This window comes from Triplophysa rosa, linkage group LG2 (assembly GCF_024868665.1).
Source record: "Triplophysa rosa linkage group LG2, Trosa_1v2, whole genome shotgun sequence".
NCBI lineage: Eukaryota > Metazoa > Chordata > Actinopteri > Cypriniformes > Nemacheilidae > Triplophysa > Triplophysa rosa.
In genome coordinates, this window is record NC_079891.1 from 21,674,221 (window position 1) to 21,699,446 (window position 25,226).

General features: G+C 39.8%; 1 protein-coding gene across 1 annotated transcript in view; it reads left to right on the forward strand.

Moving 5' to 3' along the window:
* Positions 1 to 1,912: 1,912 nt before the first annotated feature.
* dab2ipb (DAB2 interacting protein b) overlaps positions 1,913 to 25,226 on the forward strand; it is a 147,680-nt gene continuing 124,366 nt past the window's right edge. The window contains exon 1 of the mRNA XM_057349228.1: positions 1,913 to 2,105. Coding sequence (XP_057205211.1) covers positions 2,009 to 2,105 — 97 coding nt within the window. The 5' untranslated portion in view covers positions 1,913 to 2,008. The remainder of the gene's footprint in view (positions 2,106 to 25,226) is intronic.

The following is a 25,226-nucleotide window of genomic DNA, read 5'->3' on the forward strand; positions in this document are numbered from 1 at the left end:
AACAAAATTAAAAAATATTAAGTTATAAATAAAACCATGCAAATAAAAAGCCATCAGCCTTTGGAATTTCCTCCCCCTCCATCATGACCCCTGAGGTGAATAGCCTACGTCATATTAATGACATTAGCAACTGCATTAGGTTAGGTGCAGCACGTCCATTTACGGCACCACCGCGTTAAACAGTCCCATGTGCACGCAGATTATTTTTCAGGCTTTGAATTTAAGATATTCTTATTTGTCGAAATGAAACGTTGATTAATATCGACCAAAAACAACGCAGGGGGGGCAGAGAAGCGCCGCAGTCGGAGGATGTACTCGCACTAGGCAATCTGAACTGTGCCCGAGCACGTTTGACCCCCAAAGCCCGGTTCATTTGACTAGTGTGATCGCACCCGGGCATGGTTCGTTTAGCGGTCCCTGGCTCGCTTGGAAGAGGTGGGCCAGAGCACGGTGCGGTTGGGAGCGCCTGCCTGAGATTCAGCTGTCACCGTAAAAAACTGATAAACCGCGCACTTACACAAAACTACTCGTGTGTAACGATAGGCTTTACGATAATAAAGTACGAGAGGGTGATTTAAAAGCATAATAAGCCGCTTACTCTCGTATCGCTCTCGTATGACAATGACATCATTAAAGCAGATCGGTCTGTGCTGCACGCATGAAATTAAACACCTCTAATAAGCCCCAAACTGAATATTGCGGTGGATTCCGTTGGCACTCACTAATCCTTGGTGTTTCGAGTCAGACGTGATCACCCAAACGTGCTTTTTCGTCAATTTTAACAATCATAGGTAGTTTAGATGGTTAGAGTAAGGTTAGGGTTAGGGTGTGGGTTAGGGTAAAGGTTTCGTAAGACTTGAAACACCAAAGATTTAGTCAAAACCAACAAGCCACGCCCACGGATCTGACTCGAAACACCAAGGATTAAGTGCGTGCCGGATTCCGTTGTGCTGCGAGGGGTCGCTTTGTTTACGTTTGCTTCGAAGTAGTCGCATTGTAATGATGAAAGCGTGCCCGGGTATGGATGGTAAAGAGCAATTTGAGCGCAGGCCAGCGGGGTAGTGGGGAGGGGGGGCAATCGAGCTCGGGCACAGTTGAGAGCAACCGGGCTAAATGAGAGTACGCCCAGAGAGGCCATCGTCCCCAGGTACGAAAAGAGGCACATCCATCAGCACTCGAATCAGTTTGATGAAATTCGACCATCTGTAGTAATAGTTCATAGTTTATGTATAACAACAAGTAATGAGTAAATAACTATAAAATAATATTATGTTAGACTGTGCTCTTTTGTGTTGTCATTATGCGCGTTTGGGTAGAATAGGTGCATTTGCGCGCAACGTTTGTATACTTTAAGCACCTCCGAGGATGGTGGGGGTCTCGAGTCACTGGCACTGTTTTTGGGGGGTTCGCGGGCTTCAAAGTTTGGGAACCCCTGGCCTACTTTTAAATGTCAAAACGGCCAGTAGGTGGCACTGAGTCAAAGTCGTTCAAAACAGCCGCAAAAACTTTTATGCTCCTCCTTTTACAACCATTCCACCCAGTGTACAAAACTGGATTTGGCAGCCATTTTTACTAAACAAGAGAGGAAGTTGTTGAACTGTTGAAATTCTAGCTTAGTCAATTTTTATACAAGACATAAAACAATTATATTCTCTCTGAGTGAGAAGTAATGTGAATTGGTCGTTTTCACGCAGAATGAATGAAGCAAACAGAATCATTCGCACATGTAAACGTAGGCTACTTCTAATCAGGTGAATTAGATTAAGACTTTCATGTGTTACTGTGTGCCTCGAAATGACACTGAAGAAATGCACTACAAAAAATATAGTCTTATATTTTGGTAAATCTCTCTCTCTCTCTCTCTCTCTCTCTCTCTCTCTCTCTCTCTCTCTCTCTCTCTCTCTAGGCTGCTGCAGCTAGTCTTGCGTCGGACACTAGAGGACGGAGGGATATGTGCGCCCTTCTCAGTACACTATCCTGACGCGAATAGCCTATTGTTTTAGGCTTCATGTTAACCCCAGTCATGCAGAGGAGAAGGAACACAATGGAGAACCCCTTACGCTATTCATCTCAAAGCCAACATCACGGATGGATTAAAGTCTCAGGTAGGACCGTCCCGTTAAAGCCAGAGTTTACTTACGGCGCTTATTAATAGAGAACAGGATGGGAAGAGCATGTTTTACTTAATACAAAACATTTTATAATCATTTATTTATTATTGTTGTCTTTAAAAAGCTTTTTAGAGCAATAAGGAATGTCTATATTTCATGAATAAGTGTCAGTTTCTTATGCCAGATGGAACACATTTTATGTTTATGTAATAAAAGAAAGGCAGTTAAAATATGTACCACAGCTTATATTTTCAGTACTTTTGTGTTCTGTATTGGAGAGATGGTGGGTCTCTGGATGAAACTCACTGTGCCATAGCAACAAACAGTGATTTGTTATTGTTTTTAGAACAGACGTGTTAATTGAGACGTGGCTTTACATGAGACATGTTGATGCTTTTTGAGCTGATGTGCTGCCAATTTTAAACCAGAATTCACTACAACAAATTTTTTGAATATAAGCCACAGAAAACAGCTGTCTACCAAGTCTGAGATTTTTTCCATTTACTTATGTTTAATATTCATATAGACCTATGAATGTAACATAATACTGTATCTACTTGATCCTGTGTGCACATTAATAATATAATGTCAAAATGTTTACTATCAGTCTTCATTTAGATTGGAGAAAATAATGTGGTCATTATAAGAGTTATATATATTTGTGTTTTTGTCAATAATACTAGTCCAAAAAGTGATGAAGTAGTTGAGTGTCCACAATACGCCTCTTTCACAAGAGTCAGAAACTACGTCACCGCAGGCTTGCGGGACCCGATACGGATTCTTGCGGCGCGGGATTAAACTTTTTGGATAAAAGACGGTAGCGGTCGGAAACTCTGGTACTATGGATGGGAGCGGGTCTTTGAACGGGTGCCCACTCCCAGGGGCGTTGCACCCGTGGGGGATGTGGTTGTTTTAACACCCACACTTTTCCCGGTGAGAGGGTTCAGCACCCGCACTTTTTCTGCAGTTTTTCCTCAGTTTTGCACAAACGCCTTACAGCAGTCGCTCCTCCGTTTCTCTGGCTGCTCTGTGTCTGCGCTCGCTGCGGCTACCTGCTCTCCCCTCCCTCTCAAACATGACACCGGCTTTGAGTGTGACCGGCTGATGATTGGCTGTTCTGCCTTAAGTCCCGCCTGTCTTGGTGTGTTAGATTTATCGGTCAGCTCGTGCTGAGGAGGTGGGAACTTATGGTCATGGTTATTTACATCTCCCTTTTCCAGGTACTTTGAATGAGTGTTTATGCTTTCGAGGTTTTTAAGTAAGCTTGATATGTGTTTGTGAAGATGTTCTGTTTATGTTTTGTTGACATGTGGAGTGTTTTCTGTATTATATTTTGTTTTTTAGACTAATGCTTATTGGGATATTGTTCAGCAGCTAGCTAAATTTGGTTATGTATGTGGCATGCAATGTATAAAGTAACTGTGATGAAGAAGGCAGGGAATTGATGAGGAGGAGGGACAAATTGTCATTGTAAATCAGTGTATTTATGGGTTTATTGCCAGTGCAATTGATTTTGATATTTTGAGCATTGTTTGTTGATTAGCTGAATACTTTTTGTGTTTGATTGTAACGTTACCTGTTCAGGAGAAAAAAGTGAGAAATGACGTCATTGTTTGCATACCTGTTGAAGAACTATGAAAGAAAAGTGTATATTATTTTAATGTTTAAAAACAGTAAATTGTTACATTATTTATACCACCAGAGAAAAAGCTTTGTGTGGGCTTTTTTATATATCCCCCTTTCAAGGTGCAAGTAAGCAAAATTTAGCAATCTCAGTCACAGTCCTGTCAGACCCATGTCACTATCAAGCTTACCACCGAGTGTGTTTTTATACTTTTCTAGTATCACTCATTTAAATGGGAAGCTTTTTATATCTTGTATGTTATACCTTTTGTACCCTTCTGTCATTGTATTCATCGTTTTTATTGTTAACAAACAAACCACATCCATCCCCCGCACTTTTGAAAAGCTTGCTACGCCCCTGCCCACTCCCGACATCATTCTAGCTGAAAATTAATATCTGTTAACATAGAGTGTAACTCGTTAATATTTGTTAGTAAAAAAAGATCTCATAAACTGCTATGGTAAGGTTTCTTTTTTATTGTAATTAAAATACAATTCTTTGTTCATTCATAATACGAAATGTAAGGTTAGGGTTAGTTAGGTTAAATGTTAAAACTTAATAAATGTAGACCTTTAAAATGAACCAAGGTTAAGAATAAGTATTATATAGCACACTAACTAATGTTAATAAATTAGACCTTATTATAAAATGCTTACCATAAACAGCTGTATTGTCCTTCTCCAATCTTTTAATGGGTCGCTTTCAATACTGCACATAATGGTCACACATGGTCTTCCTTTTATTTTAAAGGGGTCATATGACACGGCTAAAATGAATATTATTGTTTGTTTAAGATGTAATGCAATGTGTATACAGGATTTAAGGTTTAAAAACGCTGTATTTTTCACATACCGTGTATGTTTGTCCCCTCTTTGCCCCACCTCTCTGAAACGCTCAGATCTTTTACAAAGCTCATCACTCTGAAATGCGAGGTGTGCTGTGATTGGCCAGCTAACCAGTGCATAGTGATTGGGCGAATACTGCAAGCGTGTAAAGGAAATATGACGCCTCTTACCATATTTGGAACATCAGGTTCCAAAACAATTGTACTGTCAGGTATGCCCATCTTACTTGCGTATACATTTGAGCGGTCTTAGTCAACTCATACGACGATCTGACGTAGATTTGTGGGGGTGTGGTTACACGAGGCGTTTCAGGCAGGTCTGGGTGAGCATTAGCTTTTAGATAGAGTTCATCTTTTGTTCCGACACTTTAATTTTTGCAATTTTACGTGTCTAATACATGCATGGGCAAATTATAACACACCAAAGACACAGAAAAACACGTATTTGCGCCATATGACCCCTTTAACACAGACAGTCGGTTCTTCCTCTTTCACATTTGTGCCATTTACAGCTGGACTTACTGACGCATAGTCATCTGCTTTGAATGATCACACACACTACTAATACAGAACATGTCACATGATCATGCATGGTACATGGTTTACTCATGTTAAAAAAAAGTGAAAAAAGTGTGCCAAAAGTTCTGTTTTTCATGAGAGAGTTCAGGACTGCTGCGATTGTTGAATAATATACAATATATATTTTTGAAGATCACCATTACAACTATACAGCATTTAAAACTGAATTTTCAAATATGCAAATATTAAATTATTAGTATAATTGTGCAATCAACATATTTGTTGATGTTGTATGTAGAATTTGATGGTAGTGAATTAATTTGGTAGACAATATTGTGCAGTAAAGCAGCCATACCTGTTTTACTGTTATTGTGTACTTTGTACTTTAGATGGACCAGTAGCAATCTTGCTTTTATATGTGTGAATATGTAACTTTCAGAACAAAATGAAAGAGTTTGAGGTGCTGAATAACATCATGTTCTGGGGTTTATTATCTCCTTCAATACACCTATTTGATTTAGCCAAACAAATGAGCATAAGGGAATCTAGTTGTTGAGAATATGGCCAGTTGGCAGCCTTGTTTCAGTAGAATTGCATTTTCGTCCTTTTTCTTGTTTTACTCTGTGTTCAATCCACCACAACTGTTCAGGCTTTAAACATTAGTAATCCATCATTACCCAGACTCAGTCCTCTACAATAGATCTCATTTGATTTTCTAAACAGTAGTGTGTGTAGGTGCGTGTATGTGTGTGCCGGGTTAGGGTGTGTTTTATTTGTCCGAGATCTTGAGTGTAGTGATATGTGTGTGCCTGACCGTGCATGCATTCTCCTGTAATTTCTTAATAACAGTTTAGTGCCTGGAGACTCAGTCACTCATGGCCCCCTCTTTAATACCCTGGTAATTGATTTGTCCTCTGGAAAATGTCAGTGGGTGTGAATGGAGCCCTAATTCCCCCCTGGGCCCCTTCAGGTACTTCCCCAAAGCAGCCTTTCCTTTCTCTTTAAACTAAATGACCCATCATGAATATCCCAGTATTCCATTCTTCACTCAAGTGAACATGCCTATGAATTTCCACTTTTGGTTAAATGTCACTGCCACCAAGATTAAAGAGAGAGGCTATCATTTCAAAGCAGAAAACCCTTTTTCTGATGTTCAGGGGTTATTTATCACTTCCGAACAAATCCTCTAGTCGATGGTTTTGATTTGTGCGATGCAACTTTGCTATATTGTAACAGTACTGTACAAAGAATTGATTCTTCACCAAAATAAGACGCTGTAAAGATGTGTACTGTTTAGGAGTTCTGCAGTGTAGCACACACAGAGATACAATCTTTCCATCCTCGAGTCGGTCTGGGATTACACGAAGAAACAAAAGAAAATGAGACAGCCTAAAGCCATAAAAACTGTGGTAACATCTCTAAGATGCTTGGAACAACCTACTGTACCTGCAAAGCTGCCTTAAAACAGTGCAAGTGTACCAAAAGGACAAAAGTTGTTTTACGGACACACGGAGGTACACCAAATATTTATGTAAGAGCACGTAATTGATAAATTGTTTAGGCTACATAAAACATGTTCAATTTACTGAAATGAGTCACAGCAGTGTAGTTTCCAGGTAGATTGTTTTAGGCGTCTTAAAACAATGTGTTGGTAGTGTTACGAACCCCAAACTCCGTCTAGGGGTATTTTGGGATGCAACATTTTAGATAGTATAATTTTCTCTGTGTGTGTGTATATAAGGTAGCAACGACAGACAAATGATGCAAATAAAGTAAGGTGTTTATTATACGAAGTGTAAAGTGACAATAATATTAAGATGAATATATAATGATTTAAACATGACATTAAACAAGGGAAAAACGAACGAGAATGGTGCCAAAGGAATGAAAACAACAAAACAGAAACTAACTAATTTTAGAAACACCTAATCTACAATCAATTCAAGCGGGTCTTGTTGGACTTAATGGTCAGTCCTGCATGCTCAAAAATTTGCACGGAGACGTTCTCCAAAATTAAACAGAAGTTTTATTATCAGATGTAAAAAGGGTAACAAAGCTTTGGGTTGCCAGTCGCTCTCCACCCTCTCTCAAAAGCCAACAACCCAGATTATTCAAAAAACACACATATTTATTCAGTATTTGACGTCGTTCTCATCTTCTGACTCCTCCTTTTTCTCTGTGGAGTATTGCTCCTTAGCAACCAATCACCGTGAACCAGTTTATCTGACTCCGCCCTTCTTTGTTAGTTCCTGTAAAACAACATCTCTCACAACACATGTTTTACATCCTGTGGTCAGTCGCTAGTTTTGGGGAATGTTCCCTAGAGACAGTTTCTTTTTGGGGAGTGTTCCCTAGAGACAGTTTCTTGTGGCTGGACAACATACCAACATTCTTAACATTCTTTTAGTAAAAAGAAAACACTCAATCATCTAATGCTTTTAATTATGTAGCGTTGTTTCTTAATCCTATGATTCATTAAAACACATCACAACTCATGATTATACTTAAAACAAATGCAGTAGATTGATTCATAACATTTCTTTTCTGTGTGACTCTTTGTGTGTGTGTGTGTGTGTGTGTGTGTGTGTTGACTTAGTTAAATTTATGGTTCCAACCCCCACTTATCCTGTCTCACTCCGCTTGCCACAGTAACTTTTCACTGAGTAAAATAGCAAGCACATGATAAAAGCACACAGCTTAATGATTTAATGAAAGAAAACACTTATTGATTATATTGATAATTAAATCATACTTTTAACTGAAAAATATTTCCACAGTCTTCAGCGTTTTCAAGCCCTGACTACAACATGCACTAACTATCCTGCACAAAACTTACAAGGGTGGCACTCACTTATAACCTAGTGTATCTAATACAAACAGTGTTAAACCTACGTGTGCTCAAATGTATGTCACGCGACATTCTTACCTGTTTGCTTTTCCCTTGAAAACAACAACTAGCGAAACCGATCACAACAGCAGCATAAAGGACTAATCAGTTCCTTCAACAACTAGGATAAGGAAAATCAAGGCTGACACATGTCCACTCTGGTGGCCATTTTATACCGGAAGGAAGGAAGATGATTGGTGGAGCGAGAAGTGACGTCATTTATAAAGACCGAAGATTGACATCTGAATGGACCAATGGGAGTAACGGATGGACCTGCGAGAAAGAAAGATAGCAAAACAGAGAGAGAGACAAAAAGACACAAAACAAATAAGGGAACTCATGACATTGTTACAAAATGTAATGATTTGTTGTTCATTGACACAAATTTTCCCTTTTTTTCCTGGGCCGTTGTCGTAGCTTAAAGCCACCTTGTAAAATGTGTGCGTTTTAGCACAATTTGCCTTTGCGCCTGTGATGTTAGGGTTTGGGGTGGACGGTGGAGTATAGGGATGGCCACCTCGTAAAATATTTGCAAATTCCCCTGATATTAGGTTATAAATATGTATATACTGGGTTTGAAACTTGGTTGGTAGGACATAATGTCTGTTGTTGGACATCCGTATTTATATTTCCTGCTGACAGTAAAAGTAAAACGCATAAATATCTTTAAAAAAATGTATTATTAAAGGTCCAGTATATGAAATTTAGTGGCATCTAGTGGTGAGGTTGTGAATTGCAACAAATGGCTCACTCCACCCCTCCCTTTTGAAGCACTACAGAGGCTGACACATGATTAAGATGTGACGTTTACGCTTCTTTGCTGAAGGAGATAACGTATTTACGAAACGCGCTCTTTAGAGCAGTTTGTCCGTTTAGGGCTACTGTAGAAACAACATGATGAATTCCATGCAAGGGGACCCGCGGTGTATGTAGATAGAAAGATCTCACTCTAAGGTATAACATAACGCATCATTATGTAAGGTGTTTATACACCTCTGAAGACATAGTTATGTATATTATATTGCATCTCTGTTAATAGAGCCTCAAAAAATTACACACTGGACCTTCAAGGGGTTTTCTCCAAATTTCACTGTGTACAGTAAATGCATCCAAGAGGGTTAATTTTCTGGACACAATATTAACCCTGAGGTAAAATCCGGGATTATCTTCAACAGAGATTCACATTCGGATCTCTAACTGTGACACCCGTCAAAGTTTATAAGTGAATTCAAGGTCTCCCAAAACATGAAAAGTCCCCGTGTAGTCATGTAAATTGAATTAGTCTCTGTTTCAAATATGTATATTGGATGTGTACTTTCAGAATGACACATAATCTGATTTTCACTTACTGTATGTCATTCAGGAGAGAACATAGACAATTTATAGAAGAGTCATCAGACTTTGTTATTTAAGGGGCGTAAATGTGTGCATTTGCATACATCAGTGTGCATGTACCAGAATTATTATTGATCCATAATTCATTGCTGTTGAATTAACGTCAAGACAAAGCGGGTGCACATGACCATGTGATTAATGACCACCCCAGCAGTGGCGATTCGTGACTCCTCTTCCGGGGAAGCAGTCATGCGAAGCTCGGCAAAACATGTATTTAGCCCATCATGTGTGTGGCGCGTCATGTCAAAATACGTGCCTGCTGCAGACGCGTCGAAAGGGTTTATATGATAAAAGAGACGCTCGCGTTTTATAGATACTCGCTTAGTCTCATGTGTAATCAGAGTTAAGTGTTAACGCAGTGTCTTCTGAACTCGAGCGTCTCTTTCGACAATTCAATGAGTAAATGTGATGCTGTTTTGACAGCGCTGTGCATGTAAATGTTTACATGCATATTGCTGGAACAGGTATCTGGGGTAGAACATGTATATTTTGACACGATGCGTGATGCATATAGGTTCACGTGAAGCGCTGAACACGTATTTTGAATTCCTGCTTCCCCTGAAGAGGAGGCACCGATCGCCACTGCACCCCAGATACCTGTTCCAGCAATATGCATGTGAACATTTACATGCACAGCGCTGTCAAAACAGCATCACATTTCCTCGTTGAATTGTCAGGTTGTGAAATAAAGCAATATGTAAGCACTTCACATTGTGTGATTATAGGCTTTCATCAAAATGCAGGCCAATGACTGCAAAAAACAATTTATTTTCAGCAGCCATTGGCAGGTTATTACTGTCAATGTTCTTCAGCAAAATCAAGAACAAACTGAACAAATAGAAGGCGTTTTAGTGACTATACAAAAATCCTGTTTTCAAAATTAAACCGCAGGAGATGTAATTTGGATTTTTTGACATTGATCAACAGACAGAAAAATATAGTGCTATTGTGCTTTTAGGCCCAGTTTAACAGACAAGGTTTAAGGCTAGTCCCAGACTAAAATGAATGTGTGTCCTGTCTTAACTGAATATAACTTGCCCAGAAATATCTTAAAATATATCAGTGCCATTATTTTGTCTCGAGATGCACAGCAGTAATGTATTCTTCTAAGGCATTTTTATAAAAGTGACATAAATATCTTAATTCAACTAAGGCATAGTCCTGGCTTAAGCTAAACCGTGTCTGTGAAACTGGGCCTATGTGTTCATTTTTGAAAAGCTATGTGTACTGAATTCTCACTGGCACATGTTATTGGTGACTTGTTTTGACGTTCTTGTTGATGGCCTTCACATCCTAATCTGAATCTAATAAGAGTAATATCCATCATGGCTGTTCTGCTGTGAATTTGCTTCATTACGTAACCTGGCAACAGAACTAATCTCATACTTAAAGTTTTAAGCCACCAAATCTTTTAAACTTCTCAGAATCTTTGAAAGCTTTTCTCAATGTTTAAGATGTAATTTTTACTATAGCAAGAGGTGTCTCCCTGAGACGTTTATCACATCTGACAGTGAAAGAGTAATATCCCTTCTGTCTTGATCTTAAGATATAACCAGGTGATGGAAAGCCACACGCTCTCTCTCTTTGAATCCACATAGCTGTCAGAGAAGAAGTCTTGATCAATGAAAAGCGTCAGGGTTGTCACACGGGCTGGAAAGATAAAGTGGAGGCACACATTCTTGTGCTTGCATACGCAGACTGTCAGAGCTGGTGTATATCTTAGATGACGTGGTCACGGCGAAAGGACAGCGGCTTAATTTAAATCTTGGATAATCAAAGTGAGAGAGTGAGAGAGAGAGTTGAGCAACATAAAGAGCTGGAAATAAGGAAGTAGAGAGAGAGGGGATGAATGCCATGAAAGTCATGAGAAATCGATCTTGTGTTGTTGTGGGAGCTCTGTGAAATGGATAAGACAGAACTTCATGTCTCCTCATCATAAGTACCACAGTTTCAGCAATAACATTAAGCCATTTAATATTTACTTGTCTATAAGAAGACTTTTATTTTATATAGCACCTTTCCACAAACTCAAGGTCGCTTTACAATAAGCACTTTCAAGCTAAATACATTTTGTATTATAAACAAATATACAGGAAAAGATGCAGGATTAGTGATTATACATTTAAAACCAGTATGTTTTCAATTGTGTTTTGATGATGGATAGAGAAGAGTTACGGAGCGATATGGGTAAAGAATTCCATAACCTGGGGGCATTTAACACTAAATGACCTTCCAGCTGCAGTGGACAGTCTAAACTTGGGAATGCTAAGAATCCCCAAATCAGATGATCTAAGAGATCAAGTTGATTGGTATATACAGTATGGGTGAATTAGGTCTTTGATATAGCCGGGTGCAAAACCGTTCAAAGCCTTAAATGTCAACAGGAGAATCTTAAACCAAATGCGTGAGGAAACAGGTAGCCAGTGCAGTGTTTCTCCTTCCGTTACCTTGGGGTGGTGTTTTTATCACATAGCTGTGAAAATGCATACCTTTAGTCAGCTAGAACTGTTGTTGACCTAACTCCAGGTTAAGTACATTCCAGGACAATACAAACTCAAATTAAGGTTTCACTTGGCTTAAAAGCTTTTATTATATAAGCTAATTAAAATGTAAATGGCTGTAGCAAATAAAACATATTTGATGTGATAAAAAGTGCTTTATCAGTTTAGAACGTTTTATATGGAGGTGACAAGGAAAAACATTTGAAAACTAACTTTTCCTGGGGCTCTACTCAGTAACTTTTAAATGTGTTACGATCTGCACAGGGACTCGAGAGGTTGAGGATCCAATTGTTTATTAAGTTTATTAAGGGTAACCCACAGACATAATCCAAGACAGGCATAAAGACCAAGACTAACAAGACTTTGCAATGACTGACTGAATGAATGAACCAGATAGAGGTGCAAGAGATAACTAGACACAGGTAAATGTAATACTGACTAATGAGTCCAAAGGCTTATGGGAAATGTAGTGTATTGGCAGTCCGGGTGATGAGGGGAGTGCCCTCTAGTGGATCTGCAGGGCAATCAAACTGGTGATCGTGACAAAATGTGTATTACAGCTCATCCACTGAACAGAGTACAATGCCTCATTAAAAAGCAGCCATTACATGAAATGATCACTCCAGGTGCATTATTAATAATACTTACGTATTATCAGTGTTTCAACCGTCATTGCCTGAGGATGGTGAGCGTTTCAAACAGCCCTCACAATGCCGTTAGTCATTATTCATTTTTTTTTTTTTCAGCATTTTTCTATTTAATGTAAACACACCTATATGTTTTCTGCATTTTGATGAGTTTGCACTTGTATTTTTTGAAAGCTGCCTTATGAACAGCTTCTTATGAAGCATCAAACCCTGTCATGGTGACCATGCGAGCTACAGATACAATGCTTTACAGTCCTAAAAACATGGAGAGGAGGCTTACTGTTGTACTCCCTCTTCTGGTGCTGTATTGTAAATAACTGGCCAGCTTTATTGCCTAGTGTCACGTAGCCAGACCTTCAGACTGATATTGGAAGTTCTGGACTCAATAGCAGGTTTCATTCCGAAGTTTTTCCAATTTTGTGTGCCTTATGCATCAGACGTTTTACGTTTAGCCAATGATCCAGACTGAGACACTATTGTCCCCAAGGAAATCATACCTAGAGAAATCAAACCGTTAGCATTTTTATTCATCAGGCAGTTGCACAAATTAACATAAGGTGCAAATTAAGCACGAATTGAATGTGTAACTTGGTGGTAATGTGTAATAATATTCCTTTAAAAATATAGAGAAGTGTCATGAATCTACAGGAAGAACCCAATTGCAGGCAGGCGGGGTTGAAGGGGTTAACAGATTTTATTTAAACAATAAACACTACTCACAGCAGGAACAAGTATGTTACGTTCTGAGCCAAGGCTTCGGAGCGTGTGTCGAGAAATCCTGGAAGCTTTCAGTGAACCGCGTATCGAGGCTTGTATCGCTTTAGACCAATGACGTCATAGATGACGTCTGAAGCCTCGCTTCCGCCTTAAGGTCAGTTTATGGTTCTGCGTAGGACCTACGCCGTAACATACGGCGTAGCCTACGTACGTAGACGACGCCGTCGTGAACATTTATGGTTCTGCGTTGAGAGTATGTGTCATACTGCAATTACACCGCCGAAACGCTAGTTGGCTCTTTGTGTTTTCATGGGTTTGCTCTTCTTCGCCGATGTTTTGTGTGTGTGTATGCTAGTGTTTGCAAACAACAATGGAAGCCAAACCGACGTTAGAGGAAATCTCTCTCCAAGAATTTGCCGCCATCTGACAGTCTTTATAGTTCGCCGAAGAGGAGTCATACAGATGCGTGTATTTCCGAACCTCTTCAATCAGACGCTCAGTAACTTGGTCGATGTCGATGCTCACCATGTTGTTCTTTTGTGGACTCTGAACTTGCCGGAAGAAGACACCAGAGAAGAAGATGCCGGAAATGCGTAGAAGGAAGTACGATGCTGCCAAACCGACCAATCACAGCGCTTGCGGTCCGCGTAGGGTCCGCGTTGAGTTGACGCGTTGTTACATTTTTGGAGAGGTGCGCGTCAGGCTACGGCGTAGGGTACGCACAGGTTACGCAGAACCATAAACTGACCTTAACTGTGCGTTCAGACCGCCACCGTTGAGAGCGTCAAAGTGGCCGGAAGTCATTCATTTTCAATGTGAGCCAGCGGCGAGCAGCGGCGAGGAGCGGCGCGGCACGTCTTGGCCGTTGAGGGCGTCAAGGAGAGTTGAAATCAGGTCAACTTTATGGTAATGAGCTATGACGCGGTTCGGCGGCAACCAATCAGAATGTAGAAGTCCATCGCTTGAGATGATTCCAGAGAAAGCAGCCCTGTAAACTTTGGTTCCGACCACATTAGTTCCCAAGCAAAATGGAGAAGTTGGTAATTGCTGTGGTGGGTTTCCCAAACCTATACGACGCTTCCCTGTTTGCGTACAGGGACATAAATAAAAAAATTATGCATGGACCAAGGTGTCTGAGATTGTTTGTTTTCCTGGTGAGTTGCTGATGATGTGCATTAACGTTATAAATTTTCTGTAAATAAGCGGGAATTTCATGCTAACTTTAGCGCCAGAGCATGCAAAACAGTGTTACTGCTGCAGAATATTAAATAAACTATTTGACTTTGACCAACTGCATTAAAGCTAACGTTACACTTCGACCAGGAGAGTTTGTAATGTAGGTTGCACACAAATTAATGTTAATTAAAGACCAAGGCTAGTAAATGTCTCCTATAATGTTGAAATTAGACTAGCACTTAACCATGAACACAAAAGCCACACCACACAAATGGCTTTTAATTTGTTTATTTCGTTAGCAAACGTGTAACTACAATAAAGTTCTTTCCACCGATCAATCTCTTGTGGTCAGTCTGCACAAGATCAACAAGCTTGTTTGCTTGCGGCCCCTTTAGATACAAGATAAGATTTCGATCTACGTCAGAGCGTCAGCGCGCCCAAGACTCTTTCTACAGCGTTGTTGGCAGGGCGGCCAGAGCGATTTTTGACGCTCTCGACGGCGGCGGTCTGAACGCACAGTAAGTGGTTCAGTAAGCGGTTCGAATCTTGCCGCGACATTTTGACAGCTATATAAACCAAGTACCACAATCACATTCACTGCCCAGTTAAACCCAGACACTTTCCTGTTTTAGAATAATAATATTGCCCCTTCTGCCTATTATGACCAAATAATTGATTTACACACATTTATTTCAAGCCAATACGTTATTTACACAGTTATGTTATACAATAATATTATATACCACCAGAAAATACACATTATATTCATATAAATAGATTAGTCTATGTGGAAATTGATTCGAATATTTCTTAGCCTTAACTGGCGCAAAATACAATGTATCACAGACCACATCTGGCACATCTGTAATGTATCTGCTTGTTTTACCCTTTTTGGCCACCAGATGGTATTGTGAGCAAATGAAGCCTCGAGAAATGAACCCTTTTGTGAACCACTTGGCTAAAAAGCTTCAAAGCTTCATGAGGCTTCATCTCGCCACCACTAGGAACAAGGTACATTGACTAGACAGGCTTGGGAAACACAACGGCACACTGGATACAAAGGTACATAGAACACAATGCACGAGCAACAAGACAATGAAACATGAGGACTATTTAAATGGAACACAGGGCAGGTGAGGGTAATGAAACACAGCCGGGATGTGATACGGGAAATGAGAGGGGCGGGGCCAATGACGAGACACGAGAAAGCACATGGGCTGTCAAAGGTAAACACCCCATGGCTTTCTCACACTAAACATAAGGGATCTGTCACGATCCTGCCACACGACTAGAAAATCCTGAACAAGAAGGCAGGACCATGACAGAGAAGCATGTTAAAAACAGTGTTCAAATCATGCTTTGCTTTACATCTGAAGTCAACAGGTTTCTGTGGTTAGGTTCAGGTTTTAGCATCTCTTTCTCTCTCCCTCTCTTGCTCTTTGTGTATGTCTGCTCCAAATACATTTAGTCATCTACATCTCTTTCTTCACATTTTCTTTGCACAGTATAGATCGTTCCTTTCACCTCCCAGTCTCTGAGAATTAGAAATAGCCAATGACAGAAGTAATTAACCTCTATTTGTTTCTCTTTCTATCAACAAAAAGAGAGCAAGGCAGCACTGAAGAAAAAACAGTAGAGCGAAAGCTGAACTCCCAGTAAACTGCATATTCGGAAGCACAAACGCGTTGTACAGCACAAACACTCACTCTCAAACGCATGGCAGCGGTATATCCTCACACACTCACTCATATCTCACACATACACTGCTTACGCTCTGAAGGAGTAACTGGAAACAATGAACAGACAGGAGAACATTCCCAGTGATTTTCTTTCAGGTAAACATCAGTAAGCTCTGCCTTGCTCTTATTTTCTTCCTTATATTTGTCCTTGTTGTCGCTTTGCTGTTTCACCTCTCTGTTGGAGTTTTGGTATGGACTTTCTGTGAAACTGACTAATCTTTCCAGCCAGAGCAGGTGCGTGTGTTTATTTCTGTTGTGAGATTGAAAGATGGACATATTTTGTATGCAGTGCTTTGCTACATATTCTCAACAGGTGTGTGTGTGTGATGTCAGTGTATTCAACTGTGATTCATGTTTTGCTTTATATTTAATAAGCATTGACATAGAATAAGCAGATGTTTAAAATTCGCCTTATCTATGTGGGACAGCTGTGTTTATCTGGGGTGCATGAGGGCTTAAAGTCTTACCAAGGACACATACATTATGAATATTAGGAATCAATAATTATTAATAATGGACATGTAAGATTGTGACTGTGTGTGCACTTGAGGTTTCACTATCCACACGTTCTGTAGAGAAATATTCCTGATCATTAGAGCTTGAAATACAGTAGATCACAGGAACGCATGCAGACCTGAGCAGCTGGATGCAAACACGCAGAACGGGAGAGAGAACCACTATTACTCTCTGACCTACTTAAAAGAATTTCATCTGAGGTTTTTATAGGGCTTTTATATCATGAAATGATAAAATTATGTAATTATTCAGGTTCTTTCTAAGCTTTATTGAAATAACCCTGATTGTACAGTAAAACATATGATTTAGCTTTTTTCCTGGTATTTTTAAAGCAATTCTTTTGCCTTGAGTTCTCTCAAAATGGTCTATTTAACATTATATGCTTCTGTCTATCAGTTTATATATATATATATACAGTATATTCATCATCTGTCCGTCCATTAGAAAATATATATATGGATAGCTTTTCACTTCAAATGAGTGTCATTTTTTGTAAGCATGTGTACTGTATAGATTTCCACATTTCAAGCAGTAACACATTATTTTGAGCTTTAGATGATGTTCAACCCTCTGCACTATTACTATATTACTTACTTTTGTTACTGGATCAGGAAACATCTTCAGGTAAATTATTCTTAGTCTCATTTTTATTATTCCTGACCAGACACAGCATTGCAATGTTTATCCCCATCATCTGTATCAGATCTAATTATGTTCTTCCAGAATCATAAACAACACACTGTTTCACAGAATTCTGATTACTGTAAATCATACACATGTAAACTGGGCATTTTAGTGTTATCTCTTTACCAACAATGCCGTGTACAGCCTGTTAACTGATTGTTTTATCTGCTGTTTGTTGACGCTGAAAAATAGGCGCTTTACTTTGCTTCAAGAAGTTATGAGCGTATGTTTGTTTGCCACAGATTTCCAAGCTGCGCTTGACCTTGAGATCTTTAGCATTTGCATACTAAAAAGTGCCTTTAAGAAAGAGTTGATACGAGGCCCAATCAATTTTTAGTTTAATTATGAGTAAAACAAAAATGAAAACCTTGACAGCCTTGTTTTTATCATCACTTTTTTGTATGTGTTGTCATTTCTCTTTGTTTTTCCTACAGAATTGCTGAATTAATTTTGCTTGCAACCTGTATCTGTTTATTCAATACTGAACATCAATGTTGTGCTCATTTTTATCAAAATGCAGCTCTTGAATGTTACATTTTTCTTTTTTCCTAAGTTTATTTAGTAGGGCAACAGCTGTGTACTGCAGAGAGAGCGCATCAAATATATATTTCCTGCATGAAATATATATATGTGAAAGAGGTGGTAGGCTGTAATCATGTTATGCAGTATTCCACACAGTAACTGTGGGGTAAAAGTCAATAAGGACAAGAGACATACCACTTTATCTCCTTCATTTCACTTTTCCAGTAAATCTCCCTCTCCCTCTCTCTGTACGTGTGTTTGTATTCTCTCCTCCTCTCCCTTCCCCTGTGTGCATGTTGTTGCACTGATAAGGGCTTCATTTTGGCAGTGGAATAAGTAATCTCCCATATCGCGAACGAATTTGGCAGATTAAAAGGGAAAAGGCAATAATTTTAAAATTATTGATTTCTTGGAATGAAAACGATATAAATCATTTGATAAAATCACAGCGGTGGTCATTTTGAAGTGTAGAGAACTGCTGGCTGAGATAAAGAGACCAGTTGCCCTAATTAGCGTGAAGCACTAAGATACTAAAAAGCACTTTAAAGTAATAGGAAATAAGACCACATCAAGAGACGGAATGAGACAGCAGATCATCTGATACTCACCCTTTGCACTGTACAGTTAAGTAGTGCAAAAATAATATAAGGGGAGAGTGGGGTAAGATGAGCCAGTGGCTAAATTGATCCACCCACTGTATCTCGGCGACTGAACACTTTTGTTGTCATTTGACCACACATTTTGGAATCACACATTATTTCTGCCAGAATGTGAAAATGTGAAGCACATGGGAGAGTTGGACAGCATAAATTTACTTTAAAGGGGTGGTGAAACGGTGTGTCATGCATTCTGACTTCTTTACAATGTTAAATGTGCTGTCTTCTCATGCTTAACATGGTCAATATGTCAAAAAATGAGTTGGGCGTATTACGTAGTATTTCTGTGCTCGATACACTCCCCCAGCGATCATACAGGTTTCGGAAAGTTTTTTTTCGTACATATAAAACTGTTTCGTAACAATTTTTCTTAGTCCCTTATTGGACAATTCTCCCGGAAAAGCACCCGGCACGCCCCCGCGGCAACAAGAAGAGCAGGAGAAGGAGCATGCGCAGACGTCACTTTCACTTGTGTGCAGGAGAGAGAGCATACGTTCGCGAAGTTCAGGTGTTTGTTTGTTCACTGCATTTGGGTGATGAATGTTATATAAACGATGGATATAATGCTGGATTTGGAGATTGTTTGAAACTGATATATGGAGTCCCAGCGCTAAAAGATGCCGGACATGAACCGCATGTGGTGAGTGAAACTGATGTCTGTGTTTTGTTGGCAGTGGGTGCGCACGTGCTTTAGTTCAGCCTACCCTTTTCCCCTCGCACGCGCCGTATGCTTTTGGAAATAATCGTACAGCTGTATCTATCTTTTATAAATGTGATCAAACTACATACTCTTCGAAGATACGAAGTATGCAATACTACTCTATAGGTACTCAAGATTAATATGAGATTGGCAGAAACTGCGTGTGTTAGGGCCGCTTTAAAAACTTTTTTGCACATCAGCTGTAATGGCTGGTACATCAAAGCAAATGTATCCAGGTCTAAACATTTATGATGCATGTTGGTGATTTACCAACATATAAAACCATGCAAATAATTTGGCTAAATAGTAGCCTGAATTTGTATTCTTGCTAGTTTCTTACAAAGTGGCATCTATGGGGCAAAGTGAGCCAAATGCTGTGGGTTAAATTGAGCCAGTGTCGATGATTCAAGTTAACTTCAATTTCTAATTTTTAAACCTGTGTAATTTCAATGAAACTTAATCACTAATGGCCTAACATGTTTGGCATTAAAAAGCACTATAATGCCAAGAATCTACAAAAACAGACATATTGAGAGCAGAAATTCATTTATTTTTAATCAACAAACTCTCTGTTTAGTCTGTTTTACAACTTTGGTGTTTCACAAGACAAGTTATTTCAGAAATGCAAACTGAAAGATATTGCAAATTAAAGATTGAAATGTAAAGTTTTATTTAGTTATTTTTTTGTTTAAGTTAGCTTAAAAAAATATTAGTATTTGTAAGGGAAAATAATGATTGAATTACTTTTTTAGAAGGTAAATCTTTAAAAACATGGTCTTTATTCAAATTCAGTTGCATGCCCAGTATATCTCCATATGGTTCAACTTACCCCCTGACTCGGATCAACTTACCCCTATCATGGGGCAAACTGAGCCACAGGATCACTTTTTTTAAGAAGCCATATTTTTAAAACCATATGGGTTCTTATAATTTAGATTGATAGGAAACATCCTGAAATTAGATTAAATACTTTTATTGCACGTATGCCTCATTTTCTTTCTTCTTGAGTACCACATAAGTAAAAAATGGCTCATCTTACCCCACTCCCCCCTATAATATTAGGTATCTACAGTAACTAAAAAAAAAACTTGAGTATACTTGCAGTATAAAAACTAGTTTACTGAGCATATACTTCAAAGTGCACTTCCATAAACTTGCTACAGCAATGTGCTACAAGTAGGCCTATACCTGTTCAAGTTCACTTGCAGCATCATTGAAATACAAAAGCAGAAAAAATTTGTTGTAAACTAGTTGTCTACTTGAAGTTTACTACTGTTACACTATAGGTCTTTCTCCATGTCTTTGTGTGAACTCGCTGTGAGGAAAACAGATTGGCCACTTCAAAACTACCTCTATCTTTGGAGCGAAATCACAGCTTCTAGTAATCCGTACATGGCCATATGCTGCTCTTTTGCAAATGTGTGTATGAGTGTGTTTGTGTGCATGATGGTTGTTTTAAATTGACAAATCTCAGGTTCTATCTATGTATGTGTGTGTATGGATTCAAGAAGGCAATTAATGTAATGCTCATTATCCAGCTGGCATCGACTGCACACCATCCGAGCACACACACTATGCAGCATTCTGAAGGAGCACTGCAATTCTAATTGCAGATGGATGATCATGTTAAATTAAAAGATAAGGGGGCGGTTTCCCATACAGGGTTTAGACTAGTCCTAGACTAAAATAAATGTTAGAGCTGTCTAAACTGAAAACAGCTTGCACTGGCATATCTTAAAATTCATCAGTGTCATTGTTTTGTCTCAAAATGCACATCAGTAATGTTTTTTGTAAGGCATGATTGTAAAAACTGCTTAAATGTCCTAATTTAACTAAGGCCTAGTCTTGGCTTAACCAAATCCTTGTCCGGGAAACCGCCCCAAGATCTTTTCTATTGCAAGATTACTGGATGTTGAATGAATACTCGCATACACAGTATTTCTTACACCCTGTAAACCCGGATAAGTAGAATCTACTTTAAAAAATCAAGGTAACTTAAGTAATGAAGCATTAGTTGAATAAGTGAAGTGGACTACATTCAATGTACTTGAGCCCATAATGGAATGGAATAGAACTGTCATGGCAGACACAAGAGAGAGACCCAAGTGCGGGGTTAACAAGGCTTTATTGACGAGCAAATAAGGAGCAATAATGTGAGAACCAGTCTATGAATGCTCCAGTCCACGTAAGTGCGAGTGAGAGTCCACGGGAACAGGCTGATCCGTCCATGGCTGTCGAAGACCTCTCTCGACCCGGGATGCTCGTCGTGAGGGAGGCGTGCTGTTGCTGCGAGAGCGGCGGTCTTACATTCCCTAGAAGAATGCTGCGAGAATCGGGTGGATGCCGTCCGGGATGCCACCGGGAACTGGGGAGGAAGAGAAGATGAGAGCAGGAGACCAGAGCAGAAACGAACTCACCACAAAGGCCGAGCTCGACTGGGAACACCAGGTGAGTATCAACAAGCAGACTAGGAAAAACCATGACTGAGACTAAGGTACTGAGACTATGGCAAGACAAGACAGAGTAAATAATAATAGCTTCAATAGATGAGCCGCAGCTATATCTCGGTCAGTCTGAGCAGGCTGTAACATGCAACGGTCAGACACAAGACAAGAAACACAGATGGGTAATAAAGGGAACATTAATGAGCGGGGAATAGGCTACAGGTGCGGTGGCAATAATGGGAATGAGATCGCTAAATGAATAAATAGTTAAACAGACATGTGAGTGCTGAGTGGAAATTCACCCGTGCAAGGAAATCCTATCGGAGACACAAGGGCTGGGAAAGTGACGCAGACACTGAGCATGTGGCTAGCCGGCGACTCCCCACGTGCTCGACAATAACACCACAACCCGCGTGCAGATCGAACCCCACCCGACCAGGACCATGACAAGAACATTTAAGTTGAATGTACTAATAACCGAGTTACAGTAACTGAAGATGCTTAGTTTAAACAATCATTCCCCACCCATTTATGTAACTCGGCTTGTTAAGTAAGCATTACTCCATTACCAATTCAACTAAATTGTATATTCTAACTGACCCAACTTAACCTTTTTAGTTCCTGAAACTCAAAATATGTCTTTCAATCAATAGAGCCGTGTAAAATACATACATACAACTGCAACATTACACTGATCCATTTTTTTTATTGAACGTGTCTTTTTTTCAGCAACAAAAGAAACAAAGGCATTGCCTAATAGGCTTCTAGTGTGTAGTTTCCTCAGTGATGGCATGAAAAGAAAAAAAATCTCTTCCTCTTTACTGCCAATCATTACAATATTGTACTGCGCCTCTTCAAATTTGGTTGACAAACTGGCAAGATAAAACTCAGCCCTGCTGAACACTGGCATCTTCACATTTATACTTCAACACTTAACCTTTACTCTTCAAATTTGGTTGACAAACTGGAAAGATAAAACTCAGCTTTGCTGAACACTGGCATCTTAACATTTACAAATAACAAATATGTCCATGGAAAAAAGAAGTGTGTGAGAATGAAAGAAGAGAGAACGGGAGGGTGAAAAAAATAACAGAGAAGATACCTGTATGGAGAGCCCATACTCTCCCCTCCACCTCTACCTCCCTTTCTCTCTTCTCCCCCTCTTCTCTCTACCCCACTCCTCCATCTTGGCAATTGTGAACTCGATCATTAACAAAAAATGTTTCTCTGGATAAAATAATAAAACGTGAGACAGAATAAGGGTGAAAAATAAAACTGACAGTAGATGCCCATCTAGAGCCCATACTCTCCCCTCCTCACGTCCTTCTCTCCTTACCTTCTCTCTCTTCACTTTACTTTACTTTTACTGCCAATTAATAAAAAAAAATCACATTTGACGACTTGGTAAGAGGAGATGCTGGATCTTACATTGCAAGCTGATTCTTGAGTGTTTGAAGTTTAGGTTTCAGTTTAGGAAAAAAATCAAAAGTGTTCTTCATGTACTTTGGGTAGTTGAGGTGCAGTGCGTAGGGAAGTCCGAAGACAATGTACATGGCCTGGGGCAGGCTCTCACCATCCATCACAATGTTTCCCTCCAAGATGATTCCCACTGAGGATGCATTGTGGTGAAGGGACTGCGTGTGTGGAGTGATGTTTTCCTGTTCATGGCAGAGGATCCCCACTGGCACATCATTGTACGAACCTTCCTCATCATCAACGTCCTGAAAAAAGGAACAGGGCATGATCACATCAACATGACAAGATAGTGCTACAAACACCCTCTATAGGTACACAGCCCACATGTCTGCCCTATCCAGTGTCCACCCACTTCCCAGTGAAGCGACCGCTACAGAAAATCACTCAGGACAGGTGCAAGAAGCATCCACAAATGATCTGGGGTGAACACAGGTCACAATTTTGGAGTATGCCTCCTCCATAGAAGTTTTCTTCAAACAACAATAACAATAAAAAAGAAATTATTAACACATGCACACCTTAAAATAATATGTATGGTAGGGAGAGAGGAGGGGAGGTAGAGAACAGGGGGAGCAAGGGAGGGAGGTAAAGGGAGGTAGAGAAAAAACCAAGTTGCTTACAAAGCAGGCCTTGAAGAAGGTGGATGGATCATTGCCAAGAATTACAGGAAGCCCCCTGAGGACAAGGCATCTGACTTCTGTCACATCCAAAGCCTGGTGGATTGAGGGAGCAGAGAGGACATCACACACTTAAAATGGGGTCCATATGTTACCCTGAACTCGATGTGCACACACATAATCAATAATACACAGCAGAGCCATTTACGTACTGGACCCCACCTGTTAACTCACACACAGTGTTCTTGACATTATGCATACAGGTAGTTATTTTCATACCTCATTTACAGATCAACTAGCAAAACCTGGCAAACTAATGTTTGGTGGCAAGTGTCACGGACGTGGGTGGTGAGGACACGGAGACAAGGACAGAGGACCCAAGTGCAGACAGCGGGTAAGGGGTTAACAAGACATTTAATAAAATATAAATACAAAACAAAGACCCACGTGGGGGTAACAAAACAAAACAGGGAAACAGGAACAAGACTAACAGGACTAGACTAAAACACATCACAACTACAAAATAAACTAAACTAACTTAAAGACAGGAACTCACCACATAACACAAACACAGTACAATGATTCAGCACAGGACAATGAAACAAGAGGACTATATAAAGGGGACTAAAACAAGGGGACAGGTGCGGGACATGAACTAATCAACAAGCAATAACGAGACGAAAGGGCGGGAACAGAGACGCCACACCGGAGAGTGGAAGACCAACAGGGACAAAACGTCACTCTCCACATAAAACAAGAGGTTCTATCATGGTTCTGCCACTAGGTCAAGAGAAGCAAGACAAGGTGGGGCAGAACCATGATAGCAAGTAATTACTCTGAGGAGTTAGTTTAGCCAATTCAACTCCATTACACATAGGCTATTCAAAGTTAAAGAGAAGAAAGCATCTACCAACAGGATAGCTCACATTACCAGTACATTTATTTACACCACATGTGTGTTCTTTCAAGCAAGAGTTGAAAATCAATTAACCTTTGTTTGTCGCATCAGGTCAGCCAAGACCTGCCCTGTGAGGCCCCTCTTTGCCTTGAAGATTTCCATGAGCCTGGGACTGTGATGGTCTAGGGCAGGGGTGTCAAACTCGATTTCATCCCGGGCCACATCAGTATTATGATTGCTCTCAAAGGGCCGGTTGTAACTGTAAGACTATATAAATGTATCCACTCTTTTATCACACTGCATAATTACATCTGCACTTAATTACTCCTTTTGGTAATAACTCAATTAATACCTAGTTTTGACAGTAAAAGACCAGTAAAATAAAGTGTATTCAAGTGTACAACTATTGTACAGTTTATTAAAAAAAATAAATGATATGTTTCTGTATGAACACATAGTCGGTCTGCATAGTGTTTCTTGACAAGCTAACATTTTTAAAGGCCTTTGTGGTCAGGGCACACTTGCTCACATATCTTCAGCATACACTGCTTTA